The sequence below is a fragment of the Primulina huaijiensis genome, chromosome 14 (assembly GCF_012295235.1).
Source record: "Primulina huaijiensis isolate GDHJ02 chromosome 14, ASM1229523v2, whole genome shotgun sequence".
In the NCBI taxonomy this organism is placed as follows: Eukaryota; Viridiplantae; Streptophyta; class Magnoliopsida; order Lamiales; family Gesneriaceae; genus Primulina; species Primulina huaijiensis.
In genome coordinates, this window is record NC_133319.1 from 18,969,318 (window position 1) to 18,982,984 (window position 13,667).

A 13,667-nucleotide genomic window follows, 5' to 3' on the forward strand; every position below is an offset into this window, starting at 1 on the left:
GATCGTCCCTATCTAACTAATTTTCATTCTTATCTGAAGAGAGAAGAGGGAATACTTGGAGAAACACTCAACAATTAGGGGTCGACTCCTACTTGTACACACACACACATATACAAATGTAAATTTCAAAAGTCGTATGTCGCTGTAGCGTGTTGCAATAAAAGAAAAAACATAGTGTGGCTAGATTTTGAGACATAGCTTAGAACATGTCGTAAAACAGAACATAATCACCATATAACATTGAAATTGTGTCTTATTATTTATGATTTACTGATCAGTCCACTATATGTTACTCATCTAAGGGTTGAAGCCATATAACGCTTATAGTCTCACTGTGTATAGACTGTATCATATAATATCATATAATGTTTCGGAATTCCTTTCCTATTTTAAACTCGTTTCACAACATTGCTTAAAATTCAAAAATTGAAATAACTTAACGAGACGAAATGTAACGAAATTCTCAAATATTAAATAAAGCATAGCATGTTCGATCTTTTTAAAAAGCATATATAATCTTTTAAAATGAAAACCCCACTTACTGAAATCTTGCTCAAAAAAATGTGAAGAAACTACTTGTTGCTCGAAAATGGCTCAAACAAGGTGTCTAGATGCTACTCGACTTTGCTCAAACTTTTTGGATATTATTATTCTCATAATCCACCCTTTCCTTGCTCGAAATTCTAATATCTTCTGTTGGACAATTAAAGTTTTGGTGATTTACGAAATAATCTAAGGTTGACCGAACTAAAGCTAACTAGCTATTTAAAATAAAAAAAAAAAACCTTAGCTGAAATGAATTCTCGAAGAAAACTGATCTCTCGGAACAGTTGATCTCGGATAAATTAGTAAGATATTTCAAACCTCACTAAATGCATAACAGTCACATTCTGAGTGATTCAGTATTATTTTTTAAAATGTCAGAGTTACATTCTTCAGTCAGGCTGATTAAATCAAAACAATATTATCTGTACATAACAACTTTTGGAACCGTTAAGCTTGCACAAACAGATTATGATCATTTTTACTAAAAGTGAACATAATCTTGTTAATTGACCAAATGGTGAAATCATGATCAAGTAAGAGTTGTGATAAAATGTTATATTAGGCTCGTGGTGCTTGCTTTAAACATACAAAGTTTTGTTCAATTTAAAAACATGAGTAGGTAAAATATGATTGACAAAACCTCGAGGCTGTTAAACATATAGTTCTTCTTGCAGTAGTTCATTCAGGAATTCACTCTCGAATTCTATCCGAAAAAACACCTTGAAATTTTTATAAACATGATATGCAAGGAAAATTCTAATTCCCCAAATCTAGCTACTGGAGCAAAGGTTTCATCAAAATATATGTCTTTTTCTTTTCTAAAACTTTGTGAAACTAATAAGGCTTTATTTCTAATTACAATTCTTTTTTCATTTATTTTATTCCTTTAAACCAATCGAGTTCCTATAATTGATTGATGATTAGGCCTAGTTACTAAACACCATGTCTTATTTCTTTCAAATTGATTAAGTTCATCCCACATGGATTCTATCCAACTACTATCCGTAAGTGTTTCATCAATTTTCTTAGGTTCTATTTGTGAAATGAGTGCAACATACAAACATTCATTTATCATTTGTTGTCTAGATCTAAGGGACGCAAAGGTGCTATCAATCACCAACAAAGGTGGATGAATTTTGCAACATCTGTAGCATCGTTCTGCGATAGGATTGCTATCAGTGTTGTGAAAATTTTCAGTAAAGGGCTCATCTTCAAAGATATCATCGGTTGGTTAACTTCAGTTGGGTTTAGATCAGCTTTGTTATCAACAAATTCTTCTTGATCTTCAGTAATCTGCTTGGCTAACTGGTTTGGAATTTCCAGCTCTTGAGATAGATGAATCCTCTTGTTCATATTTACTTAATCTTCGCTATTTATTTCCAAATAAATCTTCTGTAATCTACTTGGCTAATCTTGATTAGACCTGTTAACAGTTGAGCTTGATCAGTCGTGTACTTTAAGCATCTACACTCCAGGTACCAGACTGAATCTTTCAGCACTTTTTCTTGTTTATCCTACAAAACAGTTATGACTAACTGGTACACAATCCTAATTTGGTCCTAACTGGATTATTCCTTTTAGAACTAGCACTTGGATCAACCTGATTGGCCGAACACTTTGTTTGTTCGTCAAGGATTGTGCAAAAACATGCTTGGGTTGTGCTTTTCAAGTGTTGGTAACAAAATGTTGTTTCACCTTTTTTTCTTCATTGTTCAACATGTATCTTTTCTGAACATGCTTGTTTTTTATAGTATCAATGAGACTTACCCTTCATAGAGTTATACCCTGCCGAACTTAGATCTATGACCAAACTAGTTAAGCTGAGTGTATTTTCTCTTAGGTGTATAAGTAATACCGAAATTTCAGCTTTTGTTCATCAAATCTCCAAGATTCTCAAATAGAAAAACAGGTTCTTGATGTTCATATATCATATTAGATCTTTAAAAGATAATTATTTTAGCCTTGTCTTCGTCTATTATGATTAGGGGTGTTCATCGGTCGGTTCGATTCGGTTTTCGATTTTTTCGGTTTTTGATTTTAGAAATATATAATCCGATATCCGAACCATTTTTCTTCGGTTCGGTTTTCTACTAAAATGGTTCGGTTATTTCGGTCGGATAATTCGGTTTGGTATAATTATTTAAATTAATAATATAAATATATTGTAAAATATAATATGTTAACTTTCTACATGTTTTTTTAGTAAAATATTTAAATATAAGGTCTAAATTAATTAAACAAAAAACAATCAACTAAAAATTGTTCAAAATGATTTTTCATTCACTAAATATCATATCAAAATATATAATATAAATAAAAATATAAAAAAATTATTAATTTAATGAAATTTTGGTTTTTTCGGTTTTTTCGGTTTTGACATATATAATCTGAAACCGAACCAAATAAACTTCGATTTTAACATTTATATCCGAATTACAAAATTCGGCTTTCGGTTCGGTTCGGTTCGGTGTTCGGTTTTTTCGGTTTGAATTTTCGATTTTTTCGATTTTATTCGAAGTTTGAACACCCCTAATTATGATTGAGCATTGCTATCAGTGGGACTGCTTTCACTATTACTAAAACCGAGACTTTTTCTGTCTTTTGATGGCATTTATAATCCATGCATCTTTTCCAAAGTATTTTTGTCCAAAGTCTTGTTGAGTATGTCCTTTGCCAATATTCTAGATTTTCTTTCTTATCCTCACTGGTCCATTCCATTCTTGGTTTTTCGACCATCTTTGGTGCTCCTTCATATAGAGCTAAGGCTTCATTTGGTTTCATGATTTTCACTGGTATGTCAGATATTACGTATCACATATCGTCATCTTGAGCAGCTAGATGAGATTGTATTCTGATTTTCCACAATTAAAATCTTCTTTTGAGAATATTGGTATTTTTTAGAGCATTGGTATCTTGCAGAAAAATGCATGTAGTATTATTGTTCATATACAAAGATTAACCCACTCTGAACCACTTGTTAGTATCGTGATATTGATCAGAGAAGGTTGAACAAGTAATTTTCCCAAAATATCCGAAAATTCAGTTGGGTTGAACTAATGTTTTATCGATAGTAGTCTAATGAATTATTATTTGATGAAAGTTCAATGTATAATGAAGCAATGTCTCGAAATCTATTTTTTCATAATGTTGATGTTGTGAAGAATTATGTACAATCATTGCTTCACATAAATGAAGAGATGGTTTTGGTAGACCTCTGACTACTTAAGAATCACAACTTCCTTTGTTTGGAAGCTTGGAAATTTTTCTTATTAGTTTGTAAAATTTGTAACCAAGTATATTTCTTAATCTCAATAATAAAACAAATTTTGTGATAAAAAAAAATCACAAAACAAGTACAATAACATTGCAGATTTTTTGAGTACACGTGCATCGCCACTAAATTAGACTGATGATCATGAGTATATCAAGATATGAAAGTCTATTGTAATTCAATGTATGCACTATTTTTATCGGGCTAAAAAATGTCATAAAATTTTATTTTAGTACATTTATAATATGTTCATAACTATCATATCTTATATGTTCCTCAAAATTTTTAAAAAAATCACACGTTATCTATACAAAATAAAAAAATATTTAATATAATTTCATCATTATTATTTTTTTAAGCAATTACACGCTATCCAAAAATTAATAGTTACAAACTATAGCAAAATAATCACAACTAGTTTCAATATAAGTGTTCATATATAGTTTTACATAAAAATTAGCTAAACTCCAAAACAATAAATACCCAAAAAAAAATATTGAAATTTCATGCAATGAAAAATGTTTTAATAAGGTATATTCATAAATACTCGCGGATAATGTAGAAAACAACGTCGAAAGTTTATTTTATTTTTTTAGAAAAAGAAAACTCTTAGAGACAATGTGTGGGTTGTGAGAATTTATATTCTTCTTCACATAAAATATAAGGTTAGTGTCGATCATAACTTGTCAACAAAATAAATCAATCAATCAATATTTAAAATACATGTAAAAAAAAGTAAAATAAATTTTATTAGGAAGCTAAAAACACGATAGTGGAAAGATTCACGAGTTCTTTGTACCAACACCTAACACAGAGAAAAGAGTCCCAGAAGAAAACACTTCAAAAACACAACAGACCAATTACAACCTAATTTTCTGCTACAAATATCTGCCATACATCCAACCAAAAACAACCTTTAATCTCCCATAAAAAAACAGAACCCTTGATGTAAGTACGAGGTAAGCTCACTTTGAGACAGAAGGGTGGGCTATAACATGGCTTCAACCATGTAAAAAGAGTGGGGAAAAAACCCTTCTTAAAAATGTACCCCATAGCAAAACAAGATTCGGTTTAGGAGGTCTGCAATGGCTTGAAATGGTGGAGGGCTCGCGGGCTTCATAGCTAGAAAATTGGCAAAACAAAGATTATTATATACTAAGAAACGGGGCATTCGTATATCACCAGGTGGGCAATCAACAGCCCATACCATAAAACATTTGGTCGTCATCCGCCCCATTTTTCGGAAGGGGGGCTTCACCCCATGCTACGGTACGGGCTGCCACAGTTGAAGCATAGAATCTGTCGCTAAAACACTACGGTTATTGATTATTTCCAAGAACGATTAAGGTGGGAACTTCGATCGTTTCAAAGGAATGGCTTGACGGCGCTGCATAGATTATTTACTAGTTCCTTCATGGTCATGGTGAATTCTTCATCCTTCTGCATGAAATAACAAGTTTATGTAAGGTAGATATTGGGACAGATCTGGAAATATCAAGGGAACAATGAAGCTAAATTATATGTATAAGATTTTAACGTGCAAGAACTCGAATTTGAGGAAAAAATGTGTTTTCAGTTGGGCTAATACTACCGGTACTCCTGATGCAACAAACACGTCTAGTTCAGAGGGTGAGCATGAGGTTACCCCGCTCGGACGAAGATGAACATAATCTGCCACGAATAAAGTTCGACCTGAGGCGAGGTTCAAGCGGCAGTACCAGCCTCACAACGAATTTTAAGGGGTCCAAAAAAAATTAAGGTTTTGCTGAACAAAAATTAGATTCAATTTCGCTAAAAAATCAATAAACTTGTAAATCTAATAGAAAGAAATTTAATTTGTTCTTGATAACCACTAAATATTACCTGTGCAAGTATTGTGACATCCAGAGCAGAATCTCCGAAGGATATCAAACTGCTGCTAACAACGGATAAATGGAGCTTCTCGATCTCAGCGACTGTTTTTTCAAGCAACCCTTTCCTTTTCTCGCAGTGAATGCTGATCAAGATATCCTTATCGCAAAATCTAACCTTAATTTCTGGGAGTGATTCAGATATCATGGGACCATTAGAAAATCTTTCATCAGACGTCGAATCCTCATCAGCGCTGTTTGTATAATGCACGTATTTCTTCACATAAACAACAGATTCAGAGGGTTTCTTCTTGTCTTTGTCCTCCAGAAACTTGACTTTTTCTTGCAGTTGTTTCATGTACTTGATAGCATCTCCAAGAACAGAAGCCTTGTCCATCTTTAAGAAAACATCACCAAGAAAATTTTCGGTGTCATAATTCATTACAAGATAATAGAGACTTGTGGCCAGCCAACTAAACAATTCGTTTCAGGAAATTAAACTATCGGTGCCGGTTGCGAAAAATATGTGTTTATAAGATTGGTATGAAACTAGGAAACAAAGAGGGATACCTTTTTCAATCCGGGGACAAGAGCAGACAAAGCTATGAATCTTTGGCTGAGCTTCTCCCTCCGTCTCCTCTCAGCTAAAATATGATCCTGCGCCTGAGTAAGTACCCTTGTGTTACCGCTGATTCTTTTAGCACCTTGACAAGGTTTTAGCACATGATTCTCGTTCATCGATGAAGATTGCGAGACAACAGATTCGGAGGGAAAATTTAGAATACTGAAAGGAGACATTGTCTCCTCTTTAGGCATCGGTACAAGAGTTCCTGCTCGATCATGATTGGCATAATTATTTGGAGTACTCCATGGGCTCGTCTTGAGCTGCTTCAATGGTCTGTTTGCCGAAGATTGAGTCGACTCCGCCTCACGTTTGAAGTCAGGCAAGGACGGTAGTGAGTAAGGCTGATGCATATCTTCATGACAAAACGCTGAGGCAATCGGCATGGAACCGAGTTCTTCGAGTGAATTAACAGGCCATTGCTGGAAGAAAAGAGGATCATCCATTCCCTATAAATGGAGAAACCAAATCAAATGTTTTTTTTATTTATAAATATGTGACTTCCACAAGATTTTTGCCACCAAATGGCCAAAAATAACAGCACTTCTTGTCTGAAAAATCAACCTTAATTAAACATGAATCTTTAATATCTTACCATTTCAGCCAAGCTTCTGAAACATGAGATCTCCATCAATTTCAACCTGCATGAAAGGCCAAAACATGTTAATCTTGAATGAAAATTTTAAACTTACAATATCAAATTTGTGTGGAAAAAGCCTAACTTTTCTCCTCAAAAGTCCTTGCAATTAAGGAGGTCGCTCTTTCAATTTATTGGTCCAACAAATATGGTAAGCTACTTATATAGAAATGAACAGACCCAATAATTATGTTTTTATTTTATAACCTAAAGTTTTATTATAAAAGCTCACGCGTATAGAAAATTTATGTATAATTTTTTCAATATTTTCTCAGTCAGTGCAAGCTGATGTGACTGGCCACTGGAAATTTGAACAACTCTTTCATCATTAATAATATAAACATGTTGTTTGGTATAAAAAATGTTGGTAGGCGGCTAAATTGGTTGTCTTAAATTTAGACTTTTTGGGCGTTGAAATTGTGAGATTTGCATATGGAAAAATCGTACCAATTATAACTTTGTCCAGGTGTACACTAATATCTGGCTCTTAGGTCAACTTGCAGTAGCTTTCTGTTTCCATATTTTGGGAGGTTTTGGTTACATGTCTTACGTACAGACTTTTACACAATAGCATGTGAATCTATATTCGTAAAATAAATTCATATAAAAAATAATATTTTTTTATGAATTGATTCAGTTTCATAAAATTGATTTTATAAAAAATTTTATGTTTATATAAATAGAAGCCATGACTGACTTGCAAGGCTAGTTTTGTTTTTAGGCAATTATATACATTATTGTTCAACACCAATTTGTCACAAATAATTCAATAAAGACAAAAACTTGTGTGAGACGGTCTCACGCGTTGAATTTTGTGAGACCGATATTTTATTTGGGTCATTCATGAAAAATTATTACTTTTTATGCTAAGAGTATTACTTTTTATTGTGAATATAGTTAGAGTTGACCCGTCTCACAGATAAAAGATTCATGATAGCGTAATTTTATGACCTACTGCTAATAAAGTAGAATAAACACATATGAATGGGACTCGAACCATATGCCAATCCCCTCTAAATTCTGGGATCAAATTAGCTTCTTATAATATACTATTTTTTTAAATCTATTTCCCCTGAAGAGAATATTCTTTTTATGGCATGTAATTTAATATTACTAAAGAAAACTTCACATGTATTAATTAAATTGTCAGAAATTATAAATTTCTTAGAAATTGCATTGCCAGTTCCAATGGGAAATCTTGTCATTATCATCGTCGTCTAAAGTACAGTCATAATCGTGGGAAACAATTAAATTAAGACATTTTTTTGTCCCTACCAAAGATTGTAATCTTCAAAAATTATATTCAATACCCCCTTCTCTGCATATTATTTTCTTGGTACTGATATCATTTTTCTAGAATTTATTCTCGATCTCGAACGATTCTATTAAAATAGATTAATAATTAACTATCAATTATTTTATATACCCCATGAGTGTGTAATAATATGTTGACAAATCTCATAAATGCTGGTCGTAAAAATATATGCACAAAAACTCTTGTGAGACGGTTTTATGCTTCAATTTTGTGATATTGATATTTTATTTGGATCATCCATAAAAAAATATTACATTGTATGTCAAAAGTGTTCATTTTTATTGTAAATATGTACATATTTGACTCGTCTCACAAATAAAGATCTGTAAAGTCGTCTCGCACGAGACCTACTAAAATATGTGAATGGTAAGATAATAAACATAAGACTTACAAAAATATTGCAGAATGAATTGTGAGTTAAATTATTTAAACCACGACCTAAGTATTATGTTTTGATTGGTCATCTAACAAAGGCAATTATTGAATTTAAGTGAATGTACACTACAAGAAATTTCCTAATCAACAACACACATACGACAACGATTTTCACTAAAACAGTTGTTAAAAAACTTTTTGACAACGGTTTTAGTGAAAACCGTTGTCGTAGAGCGTTTTTTTAAGCAAAAGATAACGGTTTTATAGAACCGTTGTCTATTAGCGTGTTTTTTGGACAAACAACAACGGTTTGTGTAATCTGTTGCCATATTTAGCGACAGTTTTATTAAAACCGTCGCAAAATTTAAACATGTGACAGTTTTGAAAATACCGCCTTAATTAGCGATGGGTTTACCAATAATTGTCGCTAACCGTCGTAAACTGTATATAAATACCACCATTTTCGATCAATTTTCTTCCACCCCACTTCACAACTTGAAATTTTTCTCTCTTACACAATTTTACCATTTCATAACACTTAAAATTTTTATCTCTTACACGATTTTAGTTTCGATTTAGGGTAAATTTTTCCGATTTAATTTTGGTAAATTTTTAAGTGTTAGTTAAGATCATGAATATTGTTAGCATAGTAAGATTGTAAGTTTTTTTTATATTTATTAAATTATTAAAAGTAATTTTTTTATTTTTCTTAAAATATTAGCGACGGAAATCATAAAAAACCATCGCTAGATTAGCGACGAACTTTATGGACAATAGTCGCTAATTTTAGAGACGCTTTTTCAAAAACTGTCGCTAATTTTAGCAACGGTTTATAAACCGTCGCTAATTCTAATGCAAAACCGTCTTTGCGACGCAATTGTAGCTACAACAACGGTGAAAAACCGTTGTCTTTGAGCGAACTTTTTAACAACAGGAGCTTTAACAACAGTTTTAAAAGGGCTACGACAACGATTAAAAATCGTTGTCTTTTGGCATTTTTTTGTAGTGATAAGTCTCATTTATGTTTATATCGAGTGGTCGAATTAAGAAGATCTATCTTTTATAAAAACTTAAATCATATCAAAATAGTTAGCAACTATCAGATAAGAACAGAATATTAGTCGTACAAAATTACATAATAAAACTATCAGATAAGAGAGATAAGAGTAGGTCTCTTGTGAGACGATCTCACGAATCTTTATCTGTGAGATGGGTCAACCCTATCGATATTCACAATAAAAAATAATACTCTTAGCATAATATTCATGGATGACCCAAATAAGATACACGNTATATAATTTGAAGATATATAATCCTTTTACCCACATATATTTTTGGATAGATATTTATTTTAAAAATCCTATGTTTTTCTTCATAAAAATTTCTAGCCTAAGCTGACCGTGTGGTTATAGGATTAAAATATCAAATGTCGTGATTAATGCCTAATCCATTGTCTCAAGACAGATGCGGAGACTAACTTTTTGTCGTTTTTCCTGGCTAAATTGTATAATAAGAGAACCAACTTTTTAAGAAGAAGTTGGTACATGCATGATTAACCACGACTTAGCACTCTCACACAGGGTATGAAAAATAAAAATTATTGATAATACCTGAAAAAATAGAGGTTCTGTGTTATTTTTCCAAGTGAGATCAGTTCCTCCGTAAGATGTGGCCCAACCCGTGCACACATTAACCAAACACCAAAGAGTGTCGGCGTAGTTTCTTCGAAGCTCAAGTCAAAATAAAACTCACGAAATATAGAGAAAATGAATAAATAAACGTCCGTGCAAACCTTGTATTTATAGATAAACCATTTGCTTCTTGATTTATCCAAGACACTATCTAAATTATACATCCGTATAGATGTATAGAAATAAATTTAAACACATTTAAAAGATAATTAATTATTTATAAATAATTTTAAAAATAATTATCTATCTTATCTCCTTAAAAATACGATTGAAAGATTTTTTTTAAAAAAAGAATTGTTTTAGGATAAACAAAAATAATTTACCAATAATGTGATACAGTGGGAGCATAATTGTAAATAATTAAATATTTAACATATTTATAAATATGTATATTTATATTACTTTTATTTCATTTCAAATTAAATTAATTATATATGATTAAAAATTTATAATAACAAAACTTTATTTTATGTATGTAACTATTGTGCTCACGAAATGTGTATACATTAATAGCTAATTAATATTAAATTTGAGGCCCTTATGATGAAAAAAAATTGGTGTCTTGATCTTTCTTTTTATCAATACCAAATTCACCCTTATTTTATTTAGTATTCACTATTAAAAAAAATTATATTATCGTGATTTTTATAAACAGACAAATCTATTTGAATGTTATCTTATTTTTATATAAATTGAAATTATCGTATCATCTCTCAATAAAATTTTTTTTTTAAAATCAAAATTGTTTAAAAATAATCTAGATAATTTTTATTTTAATTAATTTCTTACACTAATTTTTTGTGTACGCAGATATCACTCGCCAAAGGATGCTAATAACATTAGCATAATTAGGGGTGGAAAAAAATACCGAATTTTCGATATACCGAGATTACCGTACCGAAAAATACCGAATTTTCGATATACTGAAGATTTCAGTACGGTCCGATAACAATATCGAATTTTTCGGTACGGTAACGGTATACAATTTGAAAATTTTCGTATATACCGAAATACCGAAAAAATATATAAAAATTTTATAATATATAATATTTTAAAACAATAAATTTATAAATTTTAAAAATATAAGATTTTTTCGATATAAAACGGTATATACCGATATCATACCGAAATTTTTGGTATACCGTACCAAATATAATTAGCATACCGATTATATTGAACTTCTACGGTATACCGAAAATTTCGGTACGGCATCGGTATGAATTTTCTTATACCGTAATTTTCGATACGGTATATGGTATATAATTTTCGATATGATATGATACGATACGATATATCACCCCTAAATATAATAAAATATTTAAGTAGTCCGCGTTTTAGCGGACTTCTCACAAGTATTTCAGCATGTCCGATTAGGGTCTGCAACATCCGGAAAGAAAGCATTCGCTGGATTATCAGATAACCTCTAATGTCTACTAAAGTGCTGACGACAATATTACATCATATTTGTTTTCTTATCTATTGAATACATTTATCAACAAATCCAAATATTAGAGAATGTTAAGAGAATATAACGAACATTATGACCGTTGAATGTCAATGTCACAAGCATTTTATTTCTGCTTACTATTTTGAATACTACGTATGATGCATCACACCGAGTACAATTTTTTATATAGTCTATTATAGTCGTTCGAATCTGAATAGTGCAAATCATCTATAAAATGTCATTTCAAGCTTCAACAAGTTAACTAACTCTCTCAACTTATCTACAATCTGCTCTCTATTCTTTGAGAGATTCAAAGATTTGCTGAAACATATTCAAGCATACACATAAAGATATATTAGATCTATTTCAGAGATTATATGTGTTGAACCATTACTCAAAATTATTTCAAAGTATGTATTGGATTGCAACTAACATGAAGATTCTTTCTATCCAAAACCTTGTTTTGTTAAGAAAAGTTGTTGCTAAGTGTTTGAGTACGCAGTGTATAAGTTCTAATGAAGTATTTGTTTACAAGAGTTGTAAAAACCAAAGTTTGTTAGTGAAAACCTTCTGGAAACAGAAGAAAAGGGGGCGTATAAGAGTTGTTTCCTTCGAACTTCCATAAACAATTGTTGTTTAATTTACTTCAGTTGCATTTTAATTTGTCGATATATTTCTTGTGGTTTACTTATTTTCACTTTGGTTCACAAAGTTAGTCTGGACTCTTTTGTCACTATCTTTTCAGTTATCTATTAAATTTTGAATGTTGATATTCTATTTTAGCTACTAACACCAGTTGAGATCACTGCTACTCAGAATTAAGAAGAAAAATTTGTGAGTTGTTTATCCACTGTAATGCCCGAGATTTTATATCATGATTAAGCGGAGATTATTGATGATGATTTGATAAGATTATAAACGGATTACTCCGAGATCAGATTTGGGCAAAACGTATGAAGTGTGTAAATTTTGGACATAAAGAGTGGCGCCCGAGCGGTAGAAAATAACCGTCCGAGCGCCAGTGTTCAATAGGATTATGTTTCGGGCAGAAGGTGCGGCGCCCGAGCGGTAGGTTGTGACCGCCCGAGCGCCAGCGCAACACAAGTTTGAGAATTGGACAGAAAGTCTGGCGCCCGAGCGGTAGTGTTTGATCGCCCGAGCGCCAGTGGTTGCAAAGATTGTGCTTGGGCAGNAAAACAAGCATTTCAATCTTCCGAGAACAAGAAACGAGAAGGAATCGAGGAAGGAAACAAGCATTTCAATCTTCCGAGAACAAGAAACGAGAAGGAATCGAGGAAGGATTGAAGAAAATCCTTACGCCTTTATATTTCGATCCGTCCGTCTGATTTTGAATCCGACTTCAGTACCGTGTTCTTATCGACGCAGGCTACAACTGAACGTAAGTTTTACTACGTTTTGAGATGATTGGAAATTATGATATTGTCAGAAGTGAATAAGAATCATATATGGTGTTTCTGATACAGTAAACATCGTATAATTGAAGTCAGATCGAAGAACGGACTGTGTCTGTAATTGTTATGATTTTCAGAACTGTTATGATAGAGATGGTAAAGAATTGAGAGTACGATCTATTATTGTTGAGAGTATGAATTATACCGATATTGATTATGAGTTCTGGTAGTATATCTGTGATGTTGAGATTGACGGGATTATCGAGACTGTATTGTTATACTGTTGAAACATCAGCAGATTGACATTTGATCAGATTCATTATTGAGATTGTATTGTGGTACCGTATGTCTATTGACATTGATCAGATTGTGTTTTGATTTGAGTATTGATCAGAACGGGTTGAACTGAGGTATTTACTGATATTGTATCTATTCGATATTGTCATTGCCAGATTGGGTATGGACAGAGTTGAATTTGAGACTTCGTCCTCGTCGGACCGA

At 32.0% G+C, this 13,667-nt stretch overlaps 1 protein-coding gene across 2 annotated transcripts; it reads right to left on the reverse strand.

Annotated features, from left to right (window-relative positions):
* Positions 1-4,544: 4,544 nt before the first annotated feature.
* On the reverse strand, positions 4,545-7,101 carry LOC140957451 (transcription factor bHLH18-like). 2 transcript variants are annotated; one of them, XM_073414722.1, is made up of 5 exons: positions 7,012-7,101; positions 6,885-6,930; positions 6,238-6,738; positions 5,681-6,064; positions 4,545-5,257 (listed from the first exon to the last, which is right to left on the reverse strand). In XM_073414722.1, the coding sequence occupies exons 2-5, from the start codon at positions 6,918-6,920 to the stop codon at positions 5,183-5,185; spliced, it is 996 nt and encodes a 331-aa protein (XP_073270823.1). In that variant the 5' UTR covers positions 6,921-6,930; positions 7,012-7,101; the 3' UTR covers positions 4,545-5,182. The 2 variants fall into 2 exon arrangements, with proteins under 2 accessions (XP_073270823.1, XP_073270824.1); XM_073414723.1 differs by lacking the exon at positions 7,012-7,101 and having other exon boundaries at positions 6,885-6,997.
* Positions 7,102-13,667: the final 6,566 nt, after the last annotated feature.